The sequence below is a fragment of the Sander vitreus genome, chromosome 14 (genome assembly GCF_031162955.1).
Source record: "Sander vitreus isolate 19-12246 chromosome 14, sanVit1, whole genome shotgun sequence".
Lineage (NCBI taxonomy): Eukaryota > Metazoa > Chordata > Actinopteri > Perciformes > Percidae > Sander > Sander vitreus.
Genome location: NC_135868.1, coordinates 11,683,167 through 11,699,555, shown reverse-complemented (window position 1 = coordinate 11,699,555; position 16,389 = coordinate 11,683,167). Strand labels below are relative to the sequence as shown.

Here is a 16,389-nt window from a genome sequence, read left to right as displayed (position 1 = left end):
ACAGAACCCAGGCCATGGCCACCACACCTTTATACAATGGCCACCTCTATGTCACACCTTCACCTCGCTCCAACAGGAAGAAAGACAAAGGCAAAGAGAAGAAATGTGAGAAAAGGTCAGGGAGGATTAGACAACATCCAGCACACAACGAGTGTAATCACCAGTGCAAAGCCAAAACCACAGGAGCTAACAGACTCCAGGAGAAAGTCACCCCTCTCACTGACGTCCACATTTCTCCCTGCGGGTCAACCTTTAAGGCCCCCTGCAGGTCACACTTAGACGTCAAGGATGTTGAGGGCAAAGGGCAACGCAAGTCAGGCAACATTTCTTTGGAGATGCACGACCGCCAGAGTCTCCCAGAGATCATCATCACCAGCAAAGATGACGACTTCCAGTCACACAATGAGATGTTCCAGCATTGCCAGGACCTGAGTGAGGCTAAAGGCCTTCTGCCAGGAGCCGAAAGTCCCAGTCCAAACCCCAATCCCAATTCCCCGACCAGCCCAAAACACGAGAACGCCAAGCAGGATGCCAAGGAGAATGCCAAGGATGACTCGTACTGGAAAACCCACAACATCGGCTGGCGGCTGGTCCACAGGAGGGCTCTGTTTTTGAGGAGGCAGCAGCTGAACGACTGCGCCCTGGCGGTGGGGATTTTCGGGATGGTGCTGATGGTGATGGAGACAGAACTCTCCTGGAGCGTCTACAGCAAGGTCAGAAAGACCAGACTGAGCCCCTGAGAAATCCTTTGAAAAATGGGAATGTAAAAGTTTTGCAAGATGAAAAAAATGATTTTTTTAAGTAATGAAATCACCCTGCACACTTAATTTGTCTCCCTTTTTCCCCACATGATCTTTATAATTTGGCCATACTGGAAAATCTGTTGAGTCAGTATGAGAATTGATCTCCCACCAACTGCAGGAAAATGCACAGAAGGCCCATAAGTAGAGATGCACCGATTACAATCTTCTACGCCGATTCCGATTTCCAATTTTCTTTGAATTTGACCAGCCGATACTGATTTTAGCCGATTCCGATTTCATTTTTTCTAACCTCTTTACACAAATATTTATTTTCTATCTTTTCTTTAATAGAACATTTTGCACAGAACATAGACAATTTTTTGAACAGATAATGGATTACTATAAAATAGAACTATATAAATTACTCCTGGTGTGGGAAATTCACACACATCTAAAGGTCAATGTTAGAACCATTTCCTTCTTTTCACATCCAATATCCAACTAAAAAAATATGATTTTGGTTTTTGGTGTCGTCCCTCCACGCCCTACTTTTTCCTTGCAGGTGTTGCATATTGCAAACTTGTTATGTTCTGCACACACGCTGAAGAATTTCCAAACAGCTGACATGTTGCAGGTTAATTCAAGAGGAAGAATTAGCGGACACGAGAATAGCGCGGACACGCGCTTCACACCTCGAGCGGGTACGCGTGACACACGGCGGAAAAGTTGAGAGAAAGGAAAAAGAGACTGTGCTGTCGCGTCCGTGTGTTCGTGCGTCCTTGAGAACTGTAGCCTAACTCGTATAACTTATGTTGTCAGTTAATTGTAGCGTTGACCGGAATGAAATCGGCATATGTCAGACTGACCTGCCGGTCGCCGGTCATGACAGAGCATGTGATAACAGGCCAATTCCGGCCACCGACCGGTCTATCGGTGCATCTCTACATTATGTTCATTCCATAATGAAAATGGATTGTCTAAATATATGTAAGATTATAAGGTTACAGAGGATCACTGATGCCTTCTCATAGATTATTATGGAGCTTGACAATGATGTTATGTTTGTGTGTGTTTATCTGTATGTGTGTTTCCCACAGAGCTCTGTTTACTCCCTCGCTCTCAAGTCTATCATCAGTTTTTCTACGTTCATCCTGCTGGGCCTCATCATAGCGTACCACTGCTGTGAGATTCAGGTAACGTATCTGTTTATAATTATGCAATCAGGTTTTGGTTTCCTCCAAGAACATTCTCTCAAATTTAAAAAAAAAAATTCTGTAAATCTGTGATAAAACGCAGTCCACATTTGCAATAAAGGAATCACCTAGCCTATAGATTTTTTTTCTGGAAAGTCATTTCATAGGGAAGTGAAAATGGTTCCATTGTTAGGAACTAAAGTTTCTACAAATTCAATAGTGGTTCTCAACTTTTTGGTCTGGTGGCCTTCTAAAATTGAGAAAATTCTACTTAAGCCCACTCATCATAAGTTATGGCACTGAACAAACCAAAAAGCTGTTTTTATTTTATTCTCAAGTTGTTTTATTTGAAGTGTTTTTAGAGGTGTGCAATATTTTACAAGAAGGAAGCAAAATTTAAAAGGAAATTCAGAAAAAATTAAAATCAGTGTGTGAAACAGAAATATATATTTTTCTTTTAACATTGTCTGACTCATGATGGGCGGTTTTGAAAGAGCGGAAGAACTAGAGCTCCCTCTGGAGCCACAGAGGTTGTAATACAACGTTTTCCAGATATTCAGTGGTACTTCCTAAATGGTTAAACAAAATAAGATCCAATTTAAGGTCCCATTTAATCATCTTGTGACCCTCCAGATTTATCTTCAATCCCCAAGTCAGATGCTTATTTGCGCTACACTTTCCACTCTCTGGTAGCTCTACGTTCATGACATTGGTGCAGAGGATTGGCGGATTGCCATGACATCAGATCGTTTGGCTCTGGTAGCCCTGGAGCTGGCAGCGGTGGCCATTCATCCCTATCCGGTGGGTCTGATGGCGTACTTCCAGCAGACCTTCCAGAACTCCACAACTCCCCTGACTCTTTCGGAGACGGAGCTGGAGATCATCCTGGCTCTTCCCATGTTCCTTAGGCTCTACCTGCTAGGCCGGTCCATGATGCTGCACAGCTGCCTCTTCACTGACACCGCATCTCGCAGCATTGGAGCGCTCAACAAGGTGGGAGGTCACCCGTGGCCTGCTGTTATGATGAGATCATTACACTTTTAATTGAAAGAGGCTTTGCACTGTCTATTTTGATATGATTTTTTTTTTTTAAATGGGCATAAGTCTGCTAAGGGACATTATTCATTGAATATTAATGTCTATATTTTGGACAGTGATTTGGGTTGAGCTTCCCTTATAAAAATTTCATGCACATTTGTTTATGTCTTATGTCTAGGTGGGCCGAGGGGTCTGTAGAGGTGTGACAATTGAGGTGTGACTATCACAGTTTCGCCCCCATGAATCCCAGTGGTTTCACATGCTGGTTATATCCCTGACTAGCTCTCCTTTGCTTGTCTGGTTTCTTTTCCACAGTTGATAATATGCACCCGGCTACTCCCCTCACTTATAAATGCAATTTAAGAGTGATAAAAATGACCTTTGTCTCCCCACCGCAATTCCAAACCTTCTATCCATGTATCAAGCCAGATTGAGAACACGTTTTCTTATCCCTCATGTCCTCTGTATTATATAATCCTAATCTGACAGGTGCTATCCAAAATAGTCGGGCAAAGTAGGCCCCTACCTACTGTAAAAATCATGACGCAAATGCATCTTGTTTTTGATCTTTAGATACACTTCAACACCCGGTTTGTGGGGAAAACACTAATGACCACCTACCCCGGGACTGTGCTGATTATTTTCAGCGTCTCTCTGTGGATTGTGGCAGCGTGGGGCTTACATGTTTGTGAGAGGTATGTGATGATATATCTGTCTACTGCTCCATCTGTAGTGGTGTCTTTAGTGCCCAAAAGCCTACATAAGTTATATTTAATCATCATCCAAATATTGTCAGATACACAGTATTACTTTAATGTTTCTACTGCAGCAACAAATCTAATGTTTGCTCTGTTTATATAGAGATCAAATATCACTTGATCTTAATTTGATATTGATAATGTAAGTTTTTTATATTGAATGTTGGTGTTTCAATACAAAATGCAATGTAATCTAGAAGTGGGTAAGGAAAGAAAAAATCAGTAACGTGAAAGTAGAGCAGACATTGATTATTCACAGCAGTCAGATAAGCTCAGTAAAGCAGCATTTAAGACCAGGAAAAGACAAAATATAAGCTAGATGAAAATATAATATCCCTTTTATTCCTACAGACACCACAACTACAGGGACCTGAGTAGCAACTACATGGAGGCCTTGTGGATGGTCTCTGTCACTTTCTTGTCCATTGGTTATGGAGACGTGGTGCCTCACACCTACTGTGGTCGCAGCATCTGCCTCCTCACTGGGATAATGGTGAGACAGAAAGTTGATAGATTTCTCTATAACAAACAGAAGTCAGATCTTGACTGTAAATCATAATAAAAGTGTCTAATTCTGTCTCTCACAGGGAGCTGGCTGCACAGTCCTGGTCGTGGCGGTGGTTGCCAGGAAGCTGGAGTTGACCAGAGCAGAGAAACATGTTCACAACTTCATGATGGACTCCCACATCTCCAAGAGGGTAAATACCAATGTTTCCCTCAGTGTGGCTTTATTTCACAGATTAATGTTAATTAAATAGGCCCAAAAGTGAGAGAGATTCTGCACAGTCAGACTATGAATACGTCTTTTTTTGTATTGTAACAGCTGTGTGCCATTTTATCCTAGCACACATCAGATAACACGTCAACTCATTGTTTACAGAATACTCCAGCAGCATGTTTGTTTTTAGAAAAGCCTAAAACCAGAGAACTTTTATTGGAAAACAGCTGCATTATCTCACCCCACAAGCAGATTTCCTCTTGTATTAGGAACAATCTGGTTTAAAGTTGAGTATGAGGCTAAATTACTGTAGTACACTGGGTTAAACACATTATGTTGCTGTTGTTCATGCAGTAAATAACAACACTTTCAGGTCATGTGCCTAAAAATAAAATAACTGCCCAGTGATTTTCTACATCCTTTCACTAGATAAAAATTGCTGCAGCAAATGTGCTGAGAGAGACTTGGCTTATCTACAAACACACTAAGCTGTCAAGAGAAAGAGACCAGACCAGAGTCCGCATGCACCAGCGAAAGTTGCTTCTGGCCATCCACCAGTAAGACACTTTACCCTCATAGAGCTGTTTCTGTACTGTCACAGTGCGAGATAGACCTGCCTTTTCACTTTATTTGCTACATGTGCTATATCTTTAATTAGAGATGCACCGATTACAATCTTCTACGCCGATTCCGATTTCCGATTTTCTTTGAATTTGACCAGCCGATACTGATTTTAGCCGATTCCGATTTCATTTTTTCTAACCTCTTTACAGCACACACAAATATTTATTTTCTATCTTTTCTTTAATAGAACATTTTGCACAGAACATAGAACATTTTTTGAACAGATAATGGATCGGTATAAAATAGAACTATATAAATTACTCCTGGTGTGGGAAATTCACACACATCTAAAGTGCAATGTTAGAACCATTTCCTTCTTTTCACATCCAATATCCAACTAAAAAAATGTGATTTTGGTTTTTGGTGTCGTCCCTCCACGCCCTACTTTTTTCTTGCAGGTGTTGCATATTGCAAACTTGTTATGTTCTGCACACACGCTGAAGAATTTCCAAACTGACATGTTGCAGGTTAATTCACGAGGTTCCCTACATGTGCGAGAATAGCGCGGACACGCGCTTCACACCTCGAGCGGGTACGCGCGACACACGGCGGAAAAGTTGAGAGAAAGGAAAAAGAGACTGTGCTGTCGCGTCCGTGTGTGCGTGCGTCCTTGAAAACTGTAACTCGTATAACTTATGTTGTCAGTTAATTGTAGCGTTGACCGGCATGAAATCGGCATATGTCAGACTGACCTGCCGGTCGCCGGTCATGGCCGAGCACGTGAAAACCAGCCAATTCCGGTCACCGGCCGGTCTATCGGTGCATCTCTATAACCACCTGTTTATCAATCAGAACCATTGCTTTTAGAGCTTCACAAATAGCTTGGTGAGATAAGATACAAATGAATTGAGGATTACAGGTTTAGGGTTCAATTTTTCAACATACTATGACTTTTTTGACATACTATACTATGACTTTTTTATGACTTCTTTCGACATACTATACCATGACTTTTTTTTCAACATACTATACTAAAACGTTTTGGCATACTTTACTATGACTTTTTTAAGAATTTGTTATTACTTTTTATGACATTCTATACTATGACTTTTTATGACATATTATACTATGACTTTTTATGACCTTTTATGACATACTATAGAATTACTTTTTTTCTAGCTCAGTGAGATAAGCTGCTAGAGATCAATTCAAGATTGGAGTGTTCGTTTCTTCAACATACTATGATCTTTTTTCGACATACTATACGACTTTTTATGACATACTATACTATGTTTTTGTTATGACTTTTTCCTCCATACTAAACTATCGTTTTGTACGACTTTTTTTGGCTTCAGTAATGTGAACCTTAAATACATCTCCGAAACATTGCTTTATGTGCTTCACAGATAGTTCAGTGAGACAAGCTACTAGAGATACATTAAAGATTAGAGGTTGAGGGTTCAATTCTCCAACATACTCCGACTTTTTTTGACATACTATACTATGACTTCTTTGTGACTTTTTTCCAACATACTATACTATGACTTTTTATGATATATTATACTATGACTTTTTATGACATACTGTACTATGACCTTTATGATATATTATACTATGACTTTTTTTGACATACTATACTATGACTTCTTTGTGACTTTTTTCCAACATACTATACTATGACTTTTTATGATATATTATACTATGACTTTTTATGACATACTATACTATGACTTTTTTCGACATATTATACTATGACTTTTTTCGACATACTATACTATGACTTTTTATGACATACTATACTATGACTTTTTTCGACACACTATACTATGACTTTTTATGACATACTATACTATGACTTTTTATGATATATTATACTATGACTTTTTATGATATACTATACTATGACCTTTATGATATATTATACTATGACTTTTTATGACATACTATACTATGACTTTTTATGACATACTATACTATGACTTTTTATGATATATTATACTATGACTTTTTTTTCGACATACTATACTATGACTTTTTATGATATATTATACTATGACTTTTTTTGACATACTATACTATGACTTTTTATGACATACTATACTATGACTTTTTATGACATACTATACTATGACTTTTTATGACATACTATACTATGACTTTTTATGATATATTATACTATGACTTTTTATGATATACCATGACTTTTTTCGACATACTATACTATGACTTTTTATGATATATTATACTATGACTTTTTTTTCGACATACTATACTATGACTTTTTATGATATATTATACTATGACTTTTTTTGACATACTATACTATGACTTCTTTGTGACTTTTTTCCAACATACTATACTATGACTTTTTATGATATATTATACTATGACTTTTTATCCGACATACTATACTATGACTTTTTATGATATATTATACTATGACTTTTTATGACATACTATACTATGACTTTTTATGACATACTATACTATGACTTTTTATGACATACTATACTATGACTTTTTATGATATACCATGACTTTTTTCGACATACTATACTATGACTTTTTATGACACACTATACTATGACTTTTTATGACATACTATACTATGACTTTTTATGATATATTATACTATGACTTTTTTTGACATACTATACTATGACTTCTTTGTGACTTTTTTCCAACATACTATACTATGACTTTTTATGATATATTATACTATGACTTTTTTTGACATACTATACTATGACCTTCATGATATATTATACTACGACTTTTTATGACATACTATACTATGACTTTTTATGACATACTATACTATGACTTTTTATGATCTATTATACTACGACTTTTTAGACTTTTTTCGACATATTATACTCTGACTTTTTATGATATATTATACTATGACTTTTTATGACATACTATACTATGACTTTTTTCGACATATTATACTATGACTTTTTATGACATACTATACTATGACTTTTTTCGACATACTATACTATGACTTTTTTCGACATATTATACTATGACTTTTTTCGACATACTTTACTATGACTTTTTTCGACTTACTATACTATGACTTTTTCAACATATTATACTATGACTTTTTTCGACATATTATACTATGACATTTTCAACATATTATACTATGACTTTTTTCGACACACTATACTATGACTTTTTATGACATACTATACCATGACTTTTTATGACATACTATACTATGACTTTTTATGACATACTATACTATGACTTTTTATGATATATTATACTATGACTTTTTATGACATACTATACTATGACTTTTTATGATATATTATACTATGACTTTTTTCGACATATTATACTATGACTTTTTTATGATATATTATACTATGACTTTTTATGACATACTATACTATGACTTTTTTAGATATATTATACTATGACTTTTTATGACATACTATACTATGACTTTTTATGATATATTATACTATGACTTTTTATGACATACTATACTATGACTTTTTTCGACATATTATACTATGACTTTTTTCGACATATTATACTATGACTTTTTATGATATATTATACTATGACTTTTTTCGACATATTATACTATGACTTTTTTCGACATATTATACTATGACTTTTTTCGACATACTATACTATGACTTTTTATGACATACTATACTATGACTTTTTTCGACACACTATACTATGACTTTTTATGACATACTATACTATGACTTTTTATGATATATTATACTATAACTTTTTATGACATACTATACTATGACCTTTATGATATACAGTGGTGTGAAAAAGTGTTTGCCCCCTTCCTCATTTCCTGTTCCTTTGCATGTTTGTCACACTTAAGTGTTTCGAACATCAAACCAATTTAAACAATAGTCAAGGACAACACAAGTAAACACAAAATGCAATTTGTAAATGAAGGTGTTAATTATTAAAGGTGAAAAAAAATCCAAACCATCATGGCCCTGTGTGAAAAAGTGATTGCCCCCTAAACCTAATAACTGGTTGGGCCACCCTTAGCAGCAACAACTGCAACCAAGCGTTTGCGATAACGTGCAATGAGGCTTTTACAGCGTCCTGGAGGAATTTTTGGCCCACTCATCTTTGCAGAATTGTCCTAATTCAGTTACATTAGAGGGTTTTCGAGCATGAACGGCCTTTTTTAAGGTCATACCACAACATCTCAATAGGATTCAGGTCAGGACTTTGGCTAGGCCACTCCAAAGTCTTCATTTAGTTTTTTCTTCAGCCATTCGGTGGTGGACTTGCTGGTGTGTTTAGGATCATTGTCCTGCTGCAGAACCCAAGTTCGCTTTCAGCTTGAGTACACGAACAGATGGTCGGACATTCTCCTTCAGGATCTCTTGGTAGACAGCAGAATTCATAGTTCCTTTTATCACGGCAAGTCTTCCAGGTCCTGAAGCAGCAAACAGCCCCAGACCATCACACTACCACCACCATATTTTACAGTTGGTATAATGTTCTTTTTATGAAATGCAGTGTTCCTTCTACGCCAGATATACTTGGACACACACCTTCCAAAGAGTTCCACTTTTGTCTCATCGGTCCACAGAATGTTGTCCCAAAAGTCTTGGGGATCATCAAGATGTGTTCTGGAGAAATTGAGACAAGCTTTGATGTTCTTTTTGCTCAGCAGTGGTTTTCTCCTTGGAACTCTGCCATGCAGGCCATTTTTTGCCCAGTCTTTTTCCTGATGGTGGAGGCATGAACGCTGACCTTAACTGAGGCAAGTGAGGCCTGCAGTTCTTGGACGTTGTTGTGGGGTCTTTTGTGACCTCTTGATGAGTCGTCGCTGCGCTCTTGGGGTAATTTTGGGCGGCCGGCCACTCCTGGGAAGGTTCACCACTGTTCCATGTCTTCGCCATTTGTGGATAATGGCTCTCACTGTGGTTCGCTGGATTCCCAAAGCTTTGGAAATGGCTTTATAACCCTTTCCAGACTGATAGATCTCAATTACTTTCTTTCTCAATTGTTCCTGAATTTCTTTGGGTCTCGGCATGATGTGTAGCTTTTAAGGATCTTCTGGTGGACCTTACTGTGTCAAGCAGCTCCTATTTAAGTGATGCCTTGATTGTGAACAGGTGTGGCAATAATCAGGCCTGGGTGTGGCTAGAGAAATTGAACTCAGGTGTGGACAACCACAGTTATAGTATGTTTTAACAAGGGGGGCAATCACTTTTTTCACACAGGGCCATGATGGTTTGGATTTTTTTTCTCCTTTAATAATAAACACCTTCATTTACAAATTGCATTTTGTGTTTACTTGTGTTGTCCTTGACTTTTGTTTAAATTGGTTTGATGTTCAAACACTTAAGTGTGACAAACATGCAAAGGAACAGGAAATGAGGAAGGGGGCAAACACTTTTTCACACCACTGTATTATACTATGACTTTTTATGACATACTACTATGACTTTTTATGACATACTATACTATGACTTTTTATGATATATTATACTATGACTTTTTTTCCGACATACTATACTATGACCTTTATGATATATTATACTATGACTTTTTATGATATATTATACTATGACTTTTTTCGACATACTATACTATGACTTTTTTTTCGACCTACTATACTACGACTTTTTAGACTTTTTTCGACATATTATACTCTGACTTTTTTAAGACTTTAATACTTTGACTTTTTTATCACATACTATACGAAAACGTTTTTTTACTCTGACTTTCTTATGACTTTTTTCGACACACTATACTATGACTTTTTATGATATATTATACTATGACTTTTTATGACATACTATACTATGACTTTTTTCGACATATTATACTATGACTTTTTATGACATACTATACTATGACTTTTTTCGACACACTATACTATGACTTTTTATGACATACTATGACTTTTTATGACATACTATACTATGACTTTTTATGACATACTATACTATGACTTTTTATGACATACTATACTATGACTTTTTTCGACATACTATACTATGACTTTTTATGACACACTATACTATGACTTTTTATGACATACTATACTATGACTTCTTTGTGACTTTTTTTGAACATACTATACTATGACTTCTTTGTGACTTTTTTCCAACATACTATACTATGACTTTTTATGATATATTATACTATGACTTTTTATGACATACTATACTATGACCTTCATGATATATTATACTATGACTTTTTATGACATACTATACTATGACTTTTTATGACATACTATACTATGACTTTTTATGATATATTATACTATGACTTTTTTTTCGACATACTATACTATGACTTTTTTTGACATATTATACTATGACTTTTTTCAACATACTATACCATGACTTTTTATGACATACTATACTATGACTTTTTATGACATACTATACTATGACTTTTTATGATATATTATACTATGACTTTTTATGACATACTATACTATGACTTTTTATGATATATTATACTATGACTTTTTTCGACATATTATACTATGACTTTTTTCGACATACTATACTATGACTTTTTATGACATACTATACTGACTTTTTATGACATACTATACTATGACTTTTTTTTCGACATACTATACTATGACTTTTTATCGATATATTATACTATGACTTTTTATCGACATACTATACTATGACTTTTTATCGATATATTATACTATGACTTTTTTATCGACATACTATACTATGACTTTTTATGACATACTATACTATGACTTTTTATCGACATATTATACTATGACTTTTTTTTCGACATACTATACTATGACTTTTTTATCGACATACTATACTATGACTTTTTTTCGACACACTATACTATGACTTTTTTTTCGACCTACTATACTACGACTTTTTAGACTTTTTTTTCGACATATTATACTATGACTTTTTTTACGACATATTATACTATGACTTTTTTATCGACATACTATACTATGACGTTTTTTTTCGACTTATTTTACTATGACTTTTTATGACATTCTATACTATGACTTTTTTTCGATCATATTATACTATGACTTTTTTTCGACATACTATACTATGACTTTTTTATCGACATATTATACTATGACTTTTTTTCGACATACTATACTATGACTTTTTATCGACATATTATACTATGACTTTTTTTCGACATACTATACTATGACTTTTTTTCGACATATTATACTATGACTTTTTTCGACATACTATACTATGACTTTTTTTTCGACATACTATACTATGACTTTTTTTCGACATATTATACTATGACTTTTTATCGACATACTATACTATGACTTTTTTTCGACATACTATACTATGACTTTTTTATCGACATACTATACTATGACTTTTTTTCGACATACTATACTATGACTTTTTTTCGACATACTATACTATGACTTTTTTTCGACATACTATACTATGACTTTTTTTCGACATATTATACTATGACTTTTTATCGACATACTATACTATGACTTTTTTTCGACATACTATACTATGACTTTTTTTCGACATACTATACTATGACTTTTTTCGACATATTATACTATGACTTTTTTCGACATATTATACTATGACTTTTTTTCGACATACTATACTATGACTTTTTATCGACATACTATACTATGACTTTTTATCGACATATTATACTATGACTTTTTATGACATACTATACTATGACTTTTTATCGATATATTATACTATGACTTTTTATGACATACTATACTATGACTTTTTATGACATACTATACTATGACTTTTTATGATATATTATACTATGACTTTTTATGACATACTATACTATGACTTTTTTTGATATATTATACTATGACTTTTTATGACATACTATACTATGACTTTTTTCGACACACTATACTATGACTTTTTTTTCGACCTACTATACAATGACTTTTTTTTCGACATACTATACTATGACTTTTTTATGACATACTATACTATGACTTTTTTTTCGACATACTATACTATGACTTTTTATGACATACTATACTATGACTTTTTTTCGACATATTATACTATGACTTTTTTTCGACATACTATACTATGACTTTTTTATGACATTCTATATTATGACTTTTTATGATCTATTATACTATGACTTTTTATGACATACTATACTATGACTTTTTTCGACATATTATACTATGACTTTTTATGACATACTATACTATGACTTTTTTCGACATATTATACTATGACTTTTTATGACATACTATACTATGACTTTTTTCGACATACTATACTATGACTTTTTATGACATACTATACTATGACTTTTTTCGACATACTATACTATGACTTTTTATGACATACTATACTATGACTTTTTTCGACATACTATACTATGACTTTTTATGACATACTATACTATGACTTTTTTCCGACATACTATACTATGACTTTTTTCGACATACTATACTATGACTTTTTTATGACATACTATACTATGACTTTTTATGATATATTATACTATGACTTTTTTTCCGACATACTATACTATGACTTTTTATGATATATTATACTATGACTTTTTATGACATACTATACTATGACCTTTATGATATATTATACTATGACTTTTTTTGACATACTATACTATGACTTTTTTCCAACATACTATACTATGACTTTTTATGATATATTATACTATGACTTTTTATGACATACTATACTATGACTTTTTTCGACACAGTATACAATGACTTTTTTTTCGACCTACTATACTACGACTTTTTTAGACTTTTTTCGACATATTATACTATGACTTTTTTAAGACTTTAATACTTTGACTTTTTTATCACATACTATACGAAAACGTTTTTTTACTCTGACTTTTTTAAGACTTTTTATGACATTCTATATTATGACTTTTTATGATCTATTATATTATGACTTTTTATGACTTTTTTCCAACATACTATACTATGTTTTTGTTATGACTTTTTCCTACATACTTAACTATCATTTTGTACGACTTTTTTGTCTTCAGTAATGTGAACCATAAATACAACTCCAAGCCATTGCTTTCTAGATAGTTCAGTGAGATAAGCTACTAGAGATACATTGAAGATTAAAGGTTCAATTCTTCAACATACTCCTACTTTTTACTAGCCTGGATGCCAGCTGAACTTAGCCCCGCCCACAACATTCGAGGTCGGGAAGTTCACATTCTGACTAGAATCTGAGTATGACGATGTCAGGCTAACTTTTTACTATTACTACTATACTATACTATGACTTCTTTGTGACATTTTTTCAACATACCATACTATGACTTTTTTCCGACATACTATACTATGTTTTTGTTATGACGTTTTGATAACTTTTTTGGACATACTATACTATGACTTTTTCCGACATACTATACTTAGACTTTTTTTTTGACATACTATACTTAGCTCAGTGAGATAAGCTGCTAGAGATAAATTCAAGATTGGAGGGTGAGGCTTCAATTCTTCAACATACTATGACTTTTTTACGACTTTTTTCAACATACTATACTGTGACTTTTTTTCAACATACTATGACTTTTTTTTTAGCTCAGTGAGATAAGCTGCTGTAGATAAATTGAAGACTGGAGGTTGAGGGATCAATTCTTCAACATACTATGACTTTTTTATGACTTTTTTCCGACATACTATACTATGACTTTTTTATGACATTTGTATGACATACTATACGATGACTTTTTATGACATTTCCATGTTCAGTTCAGTACTTTCACAGTTTCTTTCTGCTACAACCTTCTTGTTTACTGTGTCCCAAATCCATACTACATACCAATTGTATACAGTATTCACAACATACTACTTGTCATAGTATGCTATCTTAGCAGTTAGTAAACAAAAATTTTAAGTTTTTACCATTTTACACTATGATACAATACATGTGAAACTTCACTAAGAAACAAAACATTTCCATTAAGATGTAGGAGATGATGGAGCTGTTTCATTACCACCAACAATTCAATTTTCAGGCTGTGACTCCATTTACTTTGTGCAATGTGTTGTGAGAGAATAGTGTGTCCATCAACAGCACACTCAAAACTCGACTGTATTTAGTATGCATACTGAATGGTTTAACTATACTTCTTTTGTCACTTTTCCAATGTAATTACCAAATACTGCCTAGAATCTATATAATCTACAGACTGTAAACAGTTTTTTAGAACTACTTTCTATCAAACAAAGTCTCTATGTAAAATGTTGACAATGTGTTGCGTTTATGAGTTGTTTATTGGTAATGAACTGGCCCTTCAAAGTAGTTATGTCATACTAATCTCTGTAGCACCTAAAACTAAAAAATGTTGTCCCTAGGCTGCGGCAAGTGAAGATTGAGAAGAGGATACTTGCAGACCAGGGGAGCACACTTGTGGACCTGGGCAAGGTGAGAGAGGCAAGTGATAGCCTCATGTTCTATCACAACTTGGCAAAACCTCAATAAAGCAGCTTTTAATTATTTCTTGATGCCTTTTCTTTCTCTTCTTCTCTAAATGGACCTACGTGCACCACCATGGACATCAATGCAGATGCAAACCCTCATGTATGACGTGTTGTCGGAGGTGCAGGGCTGCAGGGAGGAGCTGGACACACACATCCACAGCCTGGAGAAGCACGTGGAAGAGCTGAGGGAGGGCTTCAGGAGCCTGATGCCACTCCTATCCAACACCCTATCCACGCAGAACTCCTCCATCCGCCACCTAATCAGGGAGAGGGAGGTGAGGACAGAGAGCGCTGGTGCAAGCGCAGACAGAGGCTGAAGGTGATGAAGAAGCTTCTCATGTGCTCCTGGATGAGTTATATGCCTATACTGCAGCTAAAATGATCATGTTGGGACATTTTTCTTACAGGAGGTGGACAGATGTGTTATGTGAAATTGTATTTAAAAAAAACAGGTAGCACAATTTTCTGTAGCAGAAATACCATGAAACCAAAATGTAGAAATTATTCATAATTTACTGCTTATGAAGAATTTTGCATCTTTCATGAGGTGACAAAAAAAAGAAGACGTAAAATAACCTGCCAACCAACATGTTTCAATACTATAGCTGCAATGACTCATTTAAGGAACGTTTGATTTGCAGTTTTTCTTGGTGTTCCATGGTAGTAAATTAAATATTTTAGGGTTTGGGACCGTTAGCCATTTTTTTAGTTTTCCGTTTTATAGGCTGACTGATAATGGATTGAGAATATACTCTGATGAATTGATAATGAAAACAGTCACAGCCCTAATTAATACATTACCAACCAAAAAAAACAACCTGGAATGTTTTGGTGCCAGTGAGCAGATTTCCCTGTAAACACTGCACTTTTTTTGAGCATGTAATAAAAATTGGATTCATTT

General features: G+C 34.5%; 1 protein-coding gene across 1 annotated transcript; it reads left to right on the top strand.

Moving 5' to 3' along the window:
* The first annotated feature begins 590 nt into the window (after positions 1–590).
* Positions 591–16,375, top strand: LOC144529040 (small conductance calcium-activated potassium channel protein 3-like). Its single transcript, XM_078267966.1, has 9 exons — positions 591–713; positions 1,841–1,936; positions 2,630–2,929; positions 3,548–3,669; positions 4,084–4,225; positions 4,320–4,430; positions 4,880–5,007; positions 15,363–15,432; positions 15,575–16,375. Exons 1-9 carry the CDS (start codon positions 663–665, stop codon positions 15,803–15,805), a joined length of 1,251 nt encoding a protein of 416 aa, XP_078124092.1. The 5' UTR covers positions 591–662; the 3' UTR covers positions 15,806–16,375.
* Positions 16,376–16,389: the final 14 nt, after the last annotated feature.

Bases quoted from the DNA above. Each gene is read 5' to 3' on its own strand.
- LOC144529040 (XM_078267966.1), top strand. From the start codon at position 663: ATGGTGCTGATGGTGATGGAGACAGAACTCTCCTGGAGCGTCTACAGC. The intron at 3,670-4,083 runs GTATGTGATGAT...TTATTCCTACAG, and splicing joins GGCTTACATGTTTGTGAGAG to ACACCACAACTACAGGGACC. The intron at 5,008-15,362 runs GTAAGACACTTT...TGTTGTCCCTAG, and splicing joins TTGCTTCTGGCCATCCACCA to GCTGCGGCAAGTGAAGATTG.